This window comes from Pristiophorus japonicus, chromosome 19 (assembly GCF_044704955.1).
Source record: "Pristiophorus japonicus isolate sPriJap1 chromosome 19, sPriJap1.hap1, whole genome shotgun sequence".
Classification (NCBI taxonomy): Eukaryota; Metazoa; Chordata; class Chondrichthyes; family Pristiophoridae; genus Pristiophorus; species Pristiophorus japonicus.
Window position 1 is genome coordinate 74,835,795 of NC_091995.1, and position 14,821 is coordinate 74,850,615.

At 48.0% G+C, this 14,821-nt stretch overlaps 1 protein-coding gene across 8 annotated transcripts in view; it reads right to left on the reverse strand.

Annotated features, from left to right (window-relative positions):
* LOC139229953 (meiosis inhibitor protein 1) overlaps positions 1-14,821 on the reverse strand; it is a 193,995-nt gene that overhangs the window by 14,120 nt on the left and 165,054 nt on the right. For 7 of the 8 annotated variants that reach the window (XM_070861627.1, XM_070861624.1, XM_070861628.1 and 4 more), the window contains 3 exons: positions 4,566-4,744; positions 3,849-3,930; positions 3,004-3,110 (listed from right to left, as the gene is read on the reverse strand). The exons of the other annotated variant lie outside the window; for it this stretch is intronic. In XM_070861627.1, the coding sequence (XP_070717728.1) occupies positions 3,004-3,110; positions 3,849-3,930; positions 4,566-4,744 (368 nt within the window). The remainder of the gene's footprint in view (positions 1-3,003; positions 3,111-3,848; positions 3,931-4,565; positions 4,745-14,821) is intronic. 8 annotated transcript variants of the gene reach the window in all.

The following is a 14,821-nucleotide window of genomic DNA, read 5'->3' on the forward strand; positions in this document are numbered from 1 at the left end:
GTATGGATGCCTCCTTTGGAATCCTATTGTACTTAGGTTATTTGGAGAAACAAGAGGATGGTAAGTTAGTGAGGTAACATCGTAGGAGGAGAACCTCTACCCGTCAACATAATTGGCTAGCTGGGCCTGATTCAGAAGCCATGCTGTTGGAGATTCCAATTCACAAGGGAGGCAGTAACAACAGGTTGCAGAAGGACCTCCAGCCAAACTCCATGGCAGACACACTGGGGTGAGATTGGGCGAGGTAGTGCCTGTATTTTGGGTGCTAGGAGGCCCCTTAAGGTTCCAAAATGGCATTCGAGGCACTCACACAAACTTCTGATGCAAAGGACTTCGGACTTCATATTGGTAAAGGGGTTAGCGCGTGCACCTAATGTTCGCCAGAAGCATGAAGAGCAGGCAGATCCTGATGTCAATATTTGACGCCAGCACTGCTATTTTAGAGCTCCTTGCTCCAGCTGAATACGACATTAAGCTGCATGATGGACCCCTTCACCAGTGCTATTTAAAGGCATCAACTACTTACAGGTTAGTTGCTGGTTTATTCTTTTTTGGTTTGTTGCTACAATTCTATATGTTTTGGATGCTTTCTACTGTTGTTTCAAGTTTCAAAAGTCCACAGTGAGTGGTGTGGCAAGTGCTGAAGTACTTTTTGCTGACTTCAAGGCATCTGCACTAACCAGTAATTCCTCTTGGAATTTAGCATGACTGGGAGAATGAGCAGAGGCCATACAGAGCAGGTGGAAGAGGATTCTCAGCAGGAAACCATATTCACTTAGGGTACTCAGGGAGCAATTCTCCAATCTGAACTCCAGCGACAGCCAATGTTTGAGACGTCTGTGCTTCACTAAGGAGATTTTCATTGAAATCTGCAAACTGCTGCAGCCACAACTTCAACCTCGAGCAGGGCAAGGACCACATCGCCTGTGGCTGTGAAGGTGACCATGACTATGAACTTTTATGCATCTGGCTCCTTCCAGGCTGCTGCTGAAGATATTAGCAACATCTCGCAGCTTACAGTGCACTGCTGCATAAGGGAGGCCAATGAGGCGCTCTATGCCAAGAGAGATAACTTCATTTCATTCCCTCGGGAGAAGCAGACGAAGAAGGATTAGATATGAGGATACCATTATCTTCAATGGCTTCAGCCCCACCAGTGGCAATGGCCTCAGCAATGGCCCTTCCCATAATGGCTAGCACAGTCTCCTCTATGAGCGTTAGTTTGGTTAGTTCCTGCTACCTCAGGTTGTGTTACAACTTCTCTGTAACTATCAGTGAGTTTGGTGCAGTATGTTTGGGTGATATGGCTGCCATGGTTGAATAGCTGAACGTGTGTACAAGCTGTGACATGTGGATGTGAGGCTTGCAAGAGTACTCAGTGTATGAGGGTGAAGTGAAGCACATGAGGTCATTAAACTTCTTGCGGCACTGCATCCAGGTCCTTGGCATTGACCTCTGCATGCCTTCTCGTCATGTGTCTGGAAGGCTTCCTGCCCCCCTGCGAATACAGGACATCTTTTCTCCTTGCCAGCTCCTCAACCAAGATCTCCAGTGCAGCATCCAAAAAACTAGTTGCACACTCTCTCAGCTATTCTTCACTATTTCCCTGGTCAGAATCACTTGTAGAACCACTCCCAGCACCTGCTCTAGCCACAATGCACCTCTAACCCCCATAAGGAGAGGTACAGGCTAACTTTAAGTAGTTAAGACTAACATTAAGTAGTGCAAGTTAGTAACAACATTGGCCCAGCTGCTGATGCGTGCAGCCAATGAACAGCATGAGTAGCGCTGGTGCATGCAGAAATCATTATAATTAGCAGCCAGCACAAAGCTGCCTGCATTCCACTGAACGGGCAATCTCTGTGCCCATGTTCAAGGGCTAACCAATTTATCCCCCAGTGCTGCCAATAGCTGTGGAAGCCACATTAAATATTTTTTGCCTTAACATTAGTCAGTCCGCAACACATCATTGTATAAAGCAAGTGACTGATGTCTAATTTGCAAGAATAAAGTTTTCAATTTAAATGAGAAGACATAATAAGCTCACAGGTTTGATTTACTTGCCTCTACAAGAGGTTTTCAGTCATAGGGGGAGAAATTGGCCTCCTTTGTGTCTCCGGGAGGCAATAACAGGACGTTACCGGCTCTGCGACCGGGCACGGCGAGAGTACCGATGCCCGCGAACTTGTCGTGGAGGTTTGCGGCGGCGGTAACCCCTAGCGTTACAATCTCCTTTGCCCCAGAGATCGTGATGTCATCCGGATGTGCAGCGCCCTGGATGTGAACATTTGGTTCCGGCCCCTGCAGCATCGCTGGGTGTCAACACCGGCAGCTGTGGTAAGGGAGGCCGACCGCTTGGGGAGTGGTATTTAAAGGTAATGTCACTTGACCAAGTAAAAAGTTCGTTTTGACCCCTTGGGTAATTTTTTCACTATTTTGCTGTGCCATGATTGATCAGCCCTGCACTCTGTTGATCGTTGCGGATCGTGGCTGTCGTCGACATGGATGGACATTGTTTCAATGCAGAGCCTGAGGCAATGGCCCTTCCCTTTAACGGATACCGGCAGCGCTGCACTCGACATTGTACAGGGCTGCACTGCTACTGCCCCTCTTGCCGGCTTTAGCGCTCCAAGGGAAGTGGCAGCGCTTGATTTAGCACTCCACTTCCCTCCTGGAGCGCTAAAGTATAAGTTTGCTTGGCTTCACTTGCATAGTGCCTGGCGATATTTCTACCCTACCACAAAAGTTATTGACCCAGTCGGGGCGCTACACAATTTCTAGCCCTTTGCCTTTATCATGTTTAAAAAAATGTTTTTGACTCATTTTTATTAACACATTTTTGTAGTAAAACAGAAGTAAGGTTTTCTGCTGATCCTGGCCGGCAGTTTACTCACACCTACTTTTTCATTGAAACAAACTCACAGTATGCATTAACCAGAAATATTTCCTGATCAGATATTCATTTAAGTGGAATCTGTTGTAATTCCTGTTAATGTTCCTTACCAAAGCAAAGAGTCTGAAGAACCCAGAATTGAGGGGGCAGTTCTGTGCAGAATTCACCAATGTGAAAAGCAGGAATCGACTCCAGGGCTGTGACACCACGTGGCAAGCTAAACAAACAGCATATTGTTCAATGTACTCCAAGTAACTCTTCAACATAACACTCTCTTTCACATAGTACGCATTAAGTAAACATTCAATATGGTTCAGTCAGTCGCTTGGCTGGTTTCTGTACTGTACAGTTACTAGACCTCTGTGCTAACTTCCCTTTATGCAAGTCTTGGAGGAAAGGTCAATGGGAACGAACCCAATTGCGGGCTGCCAATGACCCTCAGGACTACTGAGGCCAGGAGAACTCCTGCTCCTCCTGGCTCCACATCATTGTTTTACCGTCTTGGTGGCAGATGCATCCAGGCTGCATCCACAACAGGAAAACCAGAGTGGAGCCAGCGCCTGCTCTGCCTAGTGAAGCACAAGGGTCCTAAAACAGGTGTTAGGCCCCTCATTAACATATGTAAGGACCCTAACACTTGTTTTAGATGATGATGGGGATGGCTGAAAAATCGCGGGGGACATAAGTCCTGTAAAATTGGTACTGTAAAATTTTGTCTCAGTTTTCTCACAGTAACAACGAAGACCAATTTCTACCCCAGAAAATCCTGGAAATACACATCAGGTGTGTCACCATCTGAAAGGGAAAAGACAAATTAATTTAGGTACAGGCCCTTTGTCAGAAGGTGTAACCTATCTTTTTTTCCCGGATGCTGACACACCCGATGTGTATTTCCTAGACTTTGTTTTTCTTTTACATTTTCAGCATTCAGTTTTTCTTTATATTTTAACATTACCTGCTGCCTGGTCCCTAATGTGTAAGTATTCCATCAGTGCTTCCAGACAACCAATTGCAGCATAGACAAGAACGTCATCTCCCTGCAATTAAAGTTACAGCGTTTAACAGAACTGTCAAATGCACCCATCTACCCATTAGTGTAAATAACTGCTACATTTCAGGTGTTACACCTTCGGGGACTGATTTCCGCCCAAAGCGGAAATGATGTTGATGGAGCTGTCTCGCTGCCTCTTCCTGAAGCCAATTTCAGGGAGCACGAAACACTTAAATTCAGGCTTCTTCAGCATAATTTGGACGAGCTGCTAAGTTCCACGAGCAAGCCAGGCCAGAAGTGAGTAATAAATGGGAGGGAGAGGCCCCAACAAAGTGACCGACAGCAGACTGCACTCTTTTCCTGGGGCCAGGAGAATTCCTGCAACTCCTGGCCCCACAATAAGTTCTACACCTTTTCTGGACGGCCTGCAGCGTTCCCTTTAGATGGCTACTTACCATCTGGTACAAATGGGCAGAGCGGGCAGCGTGCGGACTACTAAGGACCCAAGGGCAAGAAGCACGTGCACGTTTTCGAACTGAATATGTTGATCGCTGTATTGGGTAAGGTCAAACAAGAGGTGTAATTTACCCGCGCCTAATTATGTCCGCACTGATTATATGGACAAGGGTAGACAACAAAGAGAATACTCAGGATTTTTTTTGTGTGTGGCAATATCTTTACCTGAACTAGAAAGTTCTGCAGATGGAAGCAGAGCAATAAGACCTGTTGATAAGAGAGTGGATACAGTGCAGCATCCTGATCTTGTAGCGGACGATTCCTGGTGTTAGGGACAGTGACAGCAAGCAGCGGAGATATGAAGTTGTGTCTCAGGACCGTCTTCAAAAACTGAAGAATACATACTGTGGAAAAAGTCAATCATAGAGCTGAAAGGGCCACAATGTATTTTTAATAAATCACCATTTTTTTCAATTTCAGGAGAAATCTGATCTTTTATCAGGGTGGTAATGCCAATATCTGAATCATAGAATCACTGTGCTCTTTGAAAGAGCTCTCCAATTAGTCCCACTCCCCTGCTCTTTCTGCAAAGCCCTGCAAATTTTTCCTTTTCAAGTATTGACCAGTTCCCTTTTGTAAGTTATTACTGAATCTGCTTTCATCACCCTTTCAGGCAGCGCATTCTAGATCATAACATCTAGCTGTGTAAATATTTTTTTCCTCATGTCACCTCTGGTTCTTTTGCCAATTACCTTAAATCTGTGTCCTCTGGTTACTGACTCTTCTGCCAGTGGAAACAGTTCCTCCTTATTTACTCTTATCAAAATCCTTCAGGATTTGAACACTTCTATCAAATTTCCCCTTGCCCATCTCTGCTCTAAGGAAAACAATCCCAGTTTCTTTAGTCTCTCCACATAACTGAAGTCCTTCATCCCTGGTATTATTCTAGTAAATCTCCTCTGCATCCTCTCCAAGGCTTTGACATCTTTCCTATAATGTGGTGCCCAGAATTGAACACAATACTCCAGCTGGGGTTTAACCAGTGTTTTAAAAAGGTTTAGCATAACCTTTGGTTTTGTACTCTGGGCTAGAAATTAGTTATAGCCAAGAAATGGGTAATGTTTAGACTAAAAATGGTTAAGTCGCGCTACCTGAAAAATCGTCTAGGATGCACGTAAAATTCATTCTCACTCCTCATTAAAATGATTGCAGTCATGATTCTCGCCTAAAAACTCAAGCTCATTGGTGTTACACTGAAAAACTGCACCAATATCGGGTGTAGTCTAAACGCAAGTAATGATTACCACAGGCGCTTTTTTCAATACTTAAAGAGGAGGTTCATTGATGCTGCAGCTCCTCATTCTCAGCGTTGTTGGGTATACAGCTGCCTCAACAACCATAAGAACGACAAGGAGAAGTAGCACTTAATTATGAATCCTGATGGCAGATCGTCGCCCCAGGGAGAGAGCCCGGAGGTTTTCTGATAAAGCTTTGGTGGCATTGGTTTTAGCAGTGGAGCTCTACCCGGCAACTGGCAGGAGGTCCTCGTCACAAGTCTACTGGACTATGTGGAGGGGGGTGGCACACCACGTCACGGGCAGTATTTTGCTCCCCAGGACTCTCACCCAATGCAGGAAGAAGTTTAACAACCTCACACAGATGGTCAGGGTGAGTGAAGGCTTCAACAAATGCTGCATACCACCATCTGTACCACAAGCTTCACACACTGCTCAATGCACGATACCCCCAGCACTCACCAACAATCTCTACCTCGTAACATTCACACCCACATCTCACCGTGCAAACAATGACAGCTATTCAACTATGGCAGGCACAAATGTCATTAGATTTCATGTGGTATGTTTACAGATTAATTTATTATTTGTGTTTGGAATATTTTGTGGTCTCTCTCATTTCAGCTTTATGCCCAGGAAGAAGCTGTGATATGGCGTGAGACAGGGATTATATGAGGGGAATGTGGTGAGCTATGAGGATCTGGGGTTTCATTCATGTGAATCGGAGTCTGATGAGCCGGTCATGAACAGCCCATCCGGAAGGCCGATTGTCTCACTGCCTCTGCCTTGTCGTCCCACCGAGGTGGTCCCACAATCCCTGCTGGCAAGGGCTGCATCCTCATGATGGCCAAGTTGTGGAGCATGCAACAGTCCATCACAAAATAGGACAGCTGCTCCAGCAAATACTGGAGGGCTCCTCTTGATCGGTCAAGGCAGTGGAACCGTTGCTTCAGTAGGCTGATGGTCTGTTAAATGATGTTCCCGGTGGCAGCATGGCTCTCATTATAGGAGTGCTGGGCACGAGTGTTGGGGTTGTGGAGGGAAGTCATGAGCCAGGTGTAGCGCGCCCTTGTCTCTGAGCAGCCACCCTCGAACTTGACATGGTGGCTAGAAGAGTGCTGGCACATCGGTCTGGCGCAGGATGAAGGCATCGTGGTTGCTGCCAGGATAGCGGACATAGACATTGAGAATTTGTTGTGTGGTCACACACTAACTGCACATTAAGCAAGTGGTATACTTTGCGGTTACGGAAGAGCTCAGGATTGTTATGTGGGGTCCGCAAGCCTCGTGGGTGCAGTCAATGGCGCCCTGCACCATCGGGAAGCCCACTATCCTGGTAAAGTCACATGCATGCTCGTCTTGCTTCTCTCTGGTGAACGGGAAGTCCCTTCTCCTGCTGTAGAGAACCTCAGTGACCTCCCGGATGCATCGATAGATGGCGAACTGAGAGATGTTAGCTATGTCTCCCGTTGTAGACTAGAAGGATCTGCTGGCGAAGAAATTGAGGGCCATGGTGACCTTAACTGCCACTGGGACAGCCGTGGTCGTCCTGGTCTGCGGCTGGAAGCCTGGTTGCAGAAGGTGGCAGAGGTCTGTGACCACCTCGTTGGTGAAGCGGAGCCTCCTAATACACTGCTCCTCACTTAATTGGAGGTAGAAAAAGTGATGTCGGAAGACCCTAGGAGAGTACAGCCTCCTGTTGAGAGCCATGATGGCCCTCCTCCTCCCTTTGCGCACATGTTCCCATCTTTCTTGCCTCCTCCGCTCCCTCTGCCATAGATCCTGGAGGGTGAAGTCCACTAGCAGCCCCCATGACTTTTAGTAAGTGTTGTAGGTTGACACTTTTCAGAAATAATTATGAAGTTTTGTACTTGCCAGAACACTCCCTGATACCAAAGAACCTTGAAATGACTAAAGAAAACTCTTGCAATAGCAGAAAGTAGTACACAGCCACTGAAATTTCAAAACCCAGTCAGGTGCAAGTAACTGGTGATGATCCCTTTAAATAGCATCGCTGGAACCAGCTTCCTGCTGCTGCATGCCACCTTAAGCTGTTGTTGCTTTCTCCACTCGGTAAGTTCAATGGCTTTAACGAAGTTGGGAGATCAGACATCAAGTAAAGCATTGCACCCACTGATGTCATGATATCCGTGATGGTAAGGTCCCCGGCAATCGCGTTTAGCAGCAGCGCTACTAGCAAGACCGATAGGACGTGTGGCACTGGAAACGGCATCAGCTGGCAGTAGAGCTCTGAACGGTGTTTTAGCGTCATCTCATGGTGCAAACGCGTGGCACAAAACACAAGAATTTCTCCCTGATTGTCTCTATTTATAAAGCCATGGATCCGGTATGCTTTTTCAACAGCTTTCTGAACTTGTTCTGCCACTTTTAAAGATTTGTGTACATACACAACCCAGGTCTCTGTTCCTGCACCACCTTTAAAATTGTACCATTTAGTTTATATTGCCTCTCCTCACTCTTCCAACCAAAATGATTCTTTGGAACTAATTTCCATCACACCAAAAAAAAAACCCACAAGGATGGTTACACCCCCCAGAACGTTCAAATTCTGCGGGATCGCAAAGGACAGAGTTTATAATGGATAACATCACCTGGGTGTAAAATGGACGATATCTGATTTTAAGTTGAAAGTTCCGCCAACCATTTCTTACTTTATTCAAAGTAAAAGGAGATGAGAGAATAGAACAGTTATACTAGGTGAGCTAAAGTCACAATGGATCTCTAAATGCTGTCACTAAATAATATAATATACTACATTTCCCTTTCTTTCTAAATGCTACCGAATGTACATGGCATTACTCAGTTTTTCCCCCAATATATTTTTCATCTGTGAGCTAGGCTGTGTGGCGGTGGATGGAATCAGAGTCAAATCCAATTCTGCCTTCATCCCTCATCCACAGATATATTCTTGTGAACAGAAATCAATAGATAATGACACAGAATTTTCCCCACTACTTAGCCCAGGGGTACTAAAGCTAATTGTATCATCCTAATACCTGCTGGTTCAGTACAGGAGTGGCCAACTTCTTCTACTCCTGGAGTACATATCTTTTCCGGTATTTAAATTGCCAGTAACGCTCCCACACCCGAGTAACTGAATCATTATGAGTGTGACCTTCTGCTGCCTGGATTTTGCTCGTGCAGCAAGTAGTTCTGCTGGCAGGAGGTGGAAGCAGGAAGAAGTGACATCAAGAGAGGAGTGGTGGGAGGCGTGAAATACTATCCTGTGAGGAGCTTTCAGCAGCAGAAAGCACAGCTCAGCAGCAAGAAACCCGAGTCAAACATACACAATGAAAAATAAATCCGTGGCGAGTATTCTGTGAGTAAAGGCCATTTTTATTGATAATAATTTGAACAATCATTAAAACTGAAATGAGGGCAAATGAGATTAATCTCCAGGACACTGCTGGGAGCAAACCCATGAGAAAAACCATAGGGGGCTTTAAAAATTGGCGGAGAAATTGGCTAACTCCCGAAAACGGGCGTGGGGGATCACATTAAAAGATTCATCTGTGCACGTTTATTGCGTTGCAGGCAGCATGGAAAATTGGTGGTGCCTGCTGCTTTACATGATTGCTGCGTGCAGCCAGTGCTACCCACGCTGTTCATTGGGTACATGCATTAGCAGGTGGCCCGATAATCATGAGTGGCTAGTGTTATGTATGTAAACTTTGAAACTGTGTGAGACTTGCCACCAGAGGGCGCAACTGTTGGAGGCCCAAGGGTCACCTGCACAACTCGTGCAAGGGAGTATAAAAGGTTGTCTGCCATGCTGCTTAGGCACTCTGGAGTTGTATTAAAGAGACTAAGGTCACATCAGTTTTAGCTCACAGTACTCAGTCTTGTGGACTTCTTCCATACCTAACAATTGACGAGTAACAGATTATGAACTTTCACGCGGTCATGGCTGCTGTTGGTATTTTAGAGAGATTTGTAGAGGGTGATGATTGGGAAGCCTTAATTGAGCGTCTCGACCAGTACTTGGTGGCCAACGAGCTGGATGGGGACGATACAGCGATCAAGTGCAGGGCAATTCTCCTCACCATGTGTAGGTCCACAATATACGGCCTCATCAAGAAGCTGCTAGCACCGAAGAAACCAACGGAGACATATACAGAGTTGTGTACGCTGGTTCGGGAACATCTCAAGCCGAAGGAGAGCATCTTAATGGCCAGGTATCGCTTCTACATGCTGTGTGGAATGATGTGTGGAATAAGGGCGAGTTATGTCGCCGACCTGAGACGCCTTGCGGGAATTTGCTAATTTGTTGGATTTTTGGGGGAAATGCTGTGGGACTTTTTTGTGCTTAGCATCAGCCACGAGGTCATTCTTCGCAAGCTGCTGTCCGCTGAATCCCTAGACCTGAGCAAGGCCATCACAATAGCCCAGGCATTCATATCCACGAGCGATAATACCAGACCGATATCTGCCCAGCATCGAAGTCCACCGGCAAATACTGTGCATAAAGTAACGTCGCTAGCAGGCAGAACTGCATATGGCAGGGCCTACACGTTTGCAGCTGCAAAACCTAGGATGATTCAAAGTCCGCCACTGGGCGTGAATGCAAATCCATTAGCACCATGTTGGTGCTGCGGGGGTAATCATCAAGCCCATCAATGTCGATTCAAGCACTACGTGTGCAAAGGCTGCGAAACAATGGGACACCTCCAGCGAATGTGCAAGAGTGCTGCGACTCACCACGTGGCAGAGGATGATTGATCCGGCACGGATAACACAGAACAAATAAGAGAGGCAACTCAACCCGAGGAAGAAGTGTATGGGGTACACACCTTCACGACCAAGAGCCCTTCTATTATGCTGAAAGTCAAATTGAGTTTCAATGGAGTTGGACACGGGGGCGAGTCAGTCAATTATGAGCCAGAAGGCTTTTGAGAAACTGTGGGGCAACAAGGCACAAAGGCACAAATTAAGCCCGATTCCGACAAAGCTGCGCACCTACACCAAAGAGCTCACACCAGTCATTGGCAGTGCGGCAGTTAAGGTATCGTATGATGGAGCTGTGCATGATTTACATGATGGCACAACGCTATTCGGCAGAAGCTGGCTGGGAAAGATTTGATGGAACTGGGACGACATCAAAGCACTACCTTCAGTGGATGATACCTCGTGCGCCCAAGTGCAGAGCAAGTTACCATCGCTATTTGAACCAGGCATCGGCAACTTCACAGACGCCAAGGTGCAGATCCATCTAGTCCCTGATGTAAGGCCCATTCATTACAAGGCTCAAGCGGTTCCATATATGATGAGGGAGAAAGTCGAGATCGAACTGGACAGACTTCAATGAGAGGGAATCATGTCGCCGAGTTCAACAAATGGGCCAGTCCGATTGTTCCGGTGTTGAAAAGCGATGGCACGGTCAGAATCTGCGGCGACTACAAGGTAGCGATCAACCAAGTCTCGTTACAAGACCAGTACCCGCTACCCAAGGCGGATGACCTGTTCGCAATGTTAGCGGGGGGGAAGTCATTCACCAAGTTGGACCTAACCTCCGCCTACATGACACAGGAGCTGGCTGAATCTTCAAAAAAATTGATGTGCATCAACATGCACAAAGGACTGTTTATATACCACAGGTACCCATTTGGGATTCGCTCGGCTGGTGCCATCTTCCAGAGGAACATGGAGAGTCCGCTGAAATCGGTTCCACGCACCGTGGTGTTTCAAGACGACATCCTGATCACCGGTCGTGACACCACCTGCCATGTATGTAACCTTTATGTAACAACACTGCAATACTGTATATACATAAGAAATGCACACCTTGACCACAGGGGGTGAACTTGTGGGAGACACGCCTCACCTGGTCACCCAGGTATATAAAGGGAGGTCCCACGCAGGGTCATCACTTCTGGTTCCTGTGAATAAAGGTTCAGGTCATGGAGTGACCTTGTCCATAGAATGTGCCTCATGTGGATTTGTGGTATTGTGTAAGGACTTTACATTGGCGACGAGAAACGGGAATCAACGACCCACGAGAATGGCCACCGGCAGCACAGATGCACGGTATTGTGTTGGTGAGGACTGGGACGATTTCATTGAGAGGCTCCAGCAGAGTTTTGTCATGAAGGACTGGCTGGGAGACGCAGCGGCCGACAAGCGAAGGGCTCATCTGCTGACCAGCTGTGGACCTAAGACTTACACGCTCACAAAAGACTTGCTAGCACCCGAGAAGCCGACGGACAAAATCTTCGAAGAGCTCAGCAAACTAATCGGTGAGCACCTCACACCGGCGAGCAGCGTACACATGGCCCGACACAGATTCTATACACACCGACGTCGGGAAGGACAGAGCATACCGGACTTCGTTCCGGCGTTTGGCCAGCCTCTAAGTTCACAGACGCCTGCAGGGGGAGATGCTAAGGAATTTCTTTATTGAGGGCATCGGTCATGCTGGGATTTTCAGAAATCTAATTGAGACCAAGGACTTGACCTTGTAAGTGGCGACGTTGATGGCTCAGACTTTTATGGCGGGGGAGGAGGAAACCAAGATAATATACGCGCATAATTCTGCCTCCAATGTGGCGATGGATCAGGGAGTCAATATCATAAACGGGACACAGAGCCCCATAGGCAGGCAAGGGCAGTTCGAGACACCCCAGGCAGCAATAGACCCAAGAGTAAGTCTCCAACAGAGACAATGGCAGGCTGAACGGACATTTACGCCCCCCCAGTGGACAATGCGGCCCGGGATGGGGCCATTGACACCCACTAACAGGGTGCTCAAGAGCAGTCAAAGGGACAATCAGCGAGGAATGCCTTGCAACAGCTCTTTTGTTCACAACAATGGGAATCTCAGTTCATGCTGGAGGTGTGGGGGCAGACATGCTGCCAGGACTTGCAGGTTTCAACAGTTCGTCTGCAGAAATTGTAACCTCAGTGGCCAATTAGCCAGAATGTGCAGAAAGCCTGTAACCAGGCTAATATACGAGGCGGATGAACCAGATGAGGGGTCTGCGAGGCAGGATGACGCTTGGGGCAAATCAATGGACGCTGAAGTTCAGCGGGTTCATGTGGCAAACATTCACAGCTCATATACCAAAACGCCACCTATGATGATGAAAGTCCTCTTAAACGGCATCCCTGTACGCATGGAGCTGGACACGGGGGCCAGCCAGTCACTCATGAGTGTTCAACAATTCGAAAAGCTGTGGCCATTCAAGGCCAGCAGACCCAAACTAGAATGCATTGAGGCGCAATTACGGACGTACACCAAAGAAATCATTCCAGTGCTAGGCAGTGCAATGTTGGCGGTCACACACAATGGATCGGTGAACCGGCTGCCACTCTGGATTGTCTCGGGCAATGGTCCCGCACTGTTGTGGAGGAACTGGTTAGCTGAGATGAACTGGAAATGGGAGGATGTGCACGCCATGTCATCTGTGGAGCGAAGTTCATGCTCACAGGTCCTCAGCAATTTGAGTCACTATTTCAACCTGGCATCGGGACTTTCAAAGGTACCAAAGTAGTGATACGCATCACCCCGGACGCCAGACCAGTGCACCACAAAGCCAGAGCTGTGCCGTATGTGATGCGGGAGAAAATTGAGAGTGAGTTGGACCAGTTGCTGAGAGAGGGCATCATCTCGCCCGTTGAATTCAGCGACTGGGCAAGCCCCATCGTTCCCGTCCTAAAAGCGGATGGCTCGGTCAGGATCTGTGGTGACTACAAGGCCACTATCAACCGGGTGTCCCTACAAGACCAATACCCACTCCCGAGAGCGGAGGACCTTTTTGCCACGCTGTTCACTAAGTTGGACCTCACTTCAGCCTACATGACCCAAGAACTGGCCAACGCATCTAAACTACTGACCACCATCACCACACACAAGGGACTGTTTGTTTACAACAGGTGTCCGTTTGGCATTCGATCAGCGGCCGCAATATTTCAAAGAAACATGGAAAGCCTGCTCAAATCCATTCCTGGAACAATCATATTTCAGGACAACATCCTCATTACGGGTTGTGACACCGAGGAACACCTCCACAACCTGGAGGAAATGCTACGCCGACTGGACCGGGTAGGCCTGCGACTCAAGAAGTCCAAGTGTGTGTTTTTAGCACCCAAGGTCGAGTTTCTGGGCAGGAGGGCTGCTGCAGACGGGATTCGGCCTACCGAATCCAAAACAGACGCGAGTCGACGAGCGCCCAGGCCCTGCAACACATCTGAGTTGCGTTAATTTCCGGGACTTTTGAACTATTTCGGGAACTTTCTGCCGAACTTAAGCACACTGTTGGAGCCGCTACATGTGCTCCTGTGATTGGTTTTGGGGGGACTGTCAGGAACGGGCTTTCAATCAGGCGCAGAACCTACTTTGTTCAAATAAGTTGTTGACCCTGTACGACCCCCGTAAGAAATTGGTTCTGACATGTGATGCGTTGTCCTATGGGGTTGGGTGCATGTTGCAGCAGGGTAACGCTGAGGGCCAACTACAACCTGTGGCTTATGCCTCCAGGTCGCTCTCTCAAGCTGAACGGGGATATGGGATGGTTGAGAAGGAAGCACTCGCATGTGTCTATGGGGTGAAAATGATGCATCAGTACCTTTTTGGCAGGAAGTTTGAATTAGAAACGGACCACAAGCCGTTAACATCCCTGCTGTCGACAGCAAGGCCATCAATGCCAATGCATCAGCTCGCATACAGCGATGGGCTCTCACGCTCGCTGCGTATGCCTACACCATCCGGTACCGGCCCGGCACCGAAAATTGCGCTGACGCGCTCAGCAGGCTTCCATTGGCCACCACTGAGGGGGCAGCGGAGCAAAGTGCTGAGATGGTCATGGCTGCCGATGCCTTTGACAGCGCAGGCTCCCCAATCATTGTCCGCCAGATCAAAATCTGGACCAACAGAGATCCCCTCCTATCCTTGATTAAGAAATGTGTCCTGACTGGGGATTGGGCGCCTGCACACAGAGCATGCCCTGAGGAGGTCAGACCGTTTCACAGGCGGATGGATGAGCTCTCCATCGAAGCCGACTGCCTACTATGGGGCAGCGGGTAGTCATGCCCCAGAGGGGCAGGGAAGCATTCATCAGGGAACTCCATAGCGAGCACCCAGGCATCATGCTGATGAAGGCCATTGCCCGGTCACATGTGTGGTGGCCGGGAATTGATTCAGACCTGGAACACTGTGTTCGCAGGTGCACG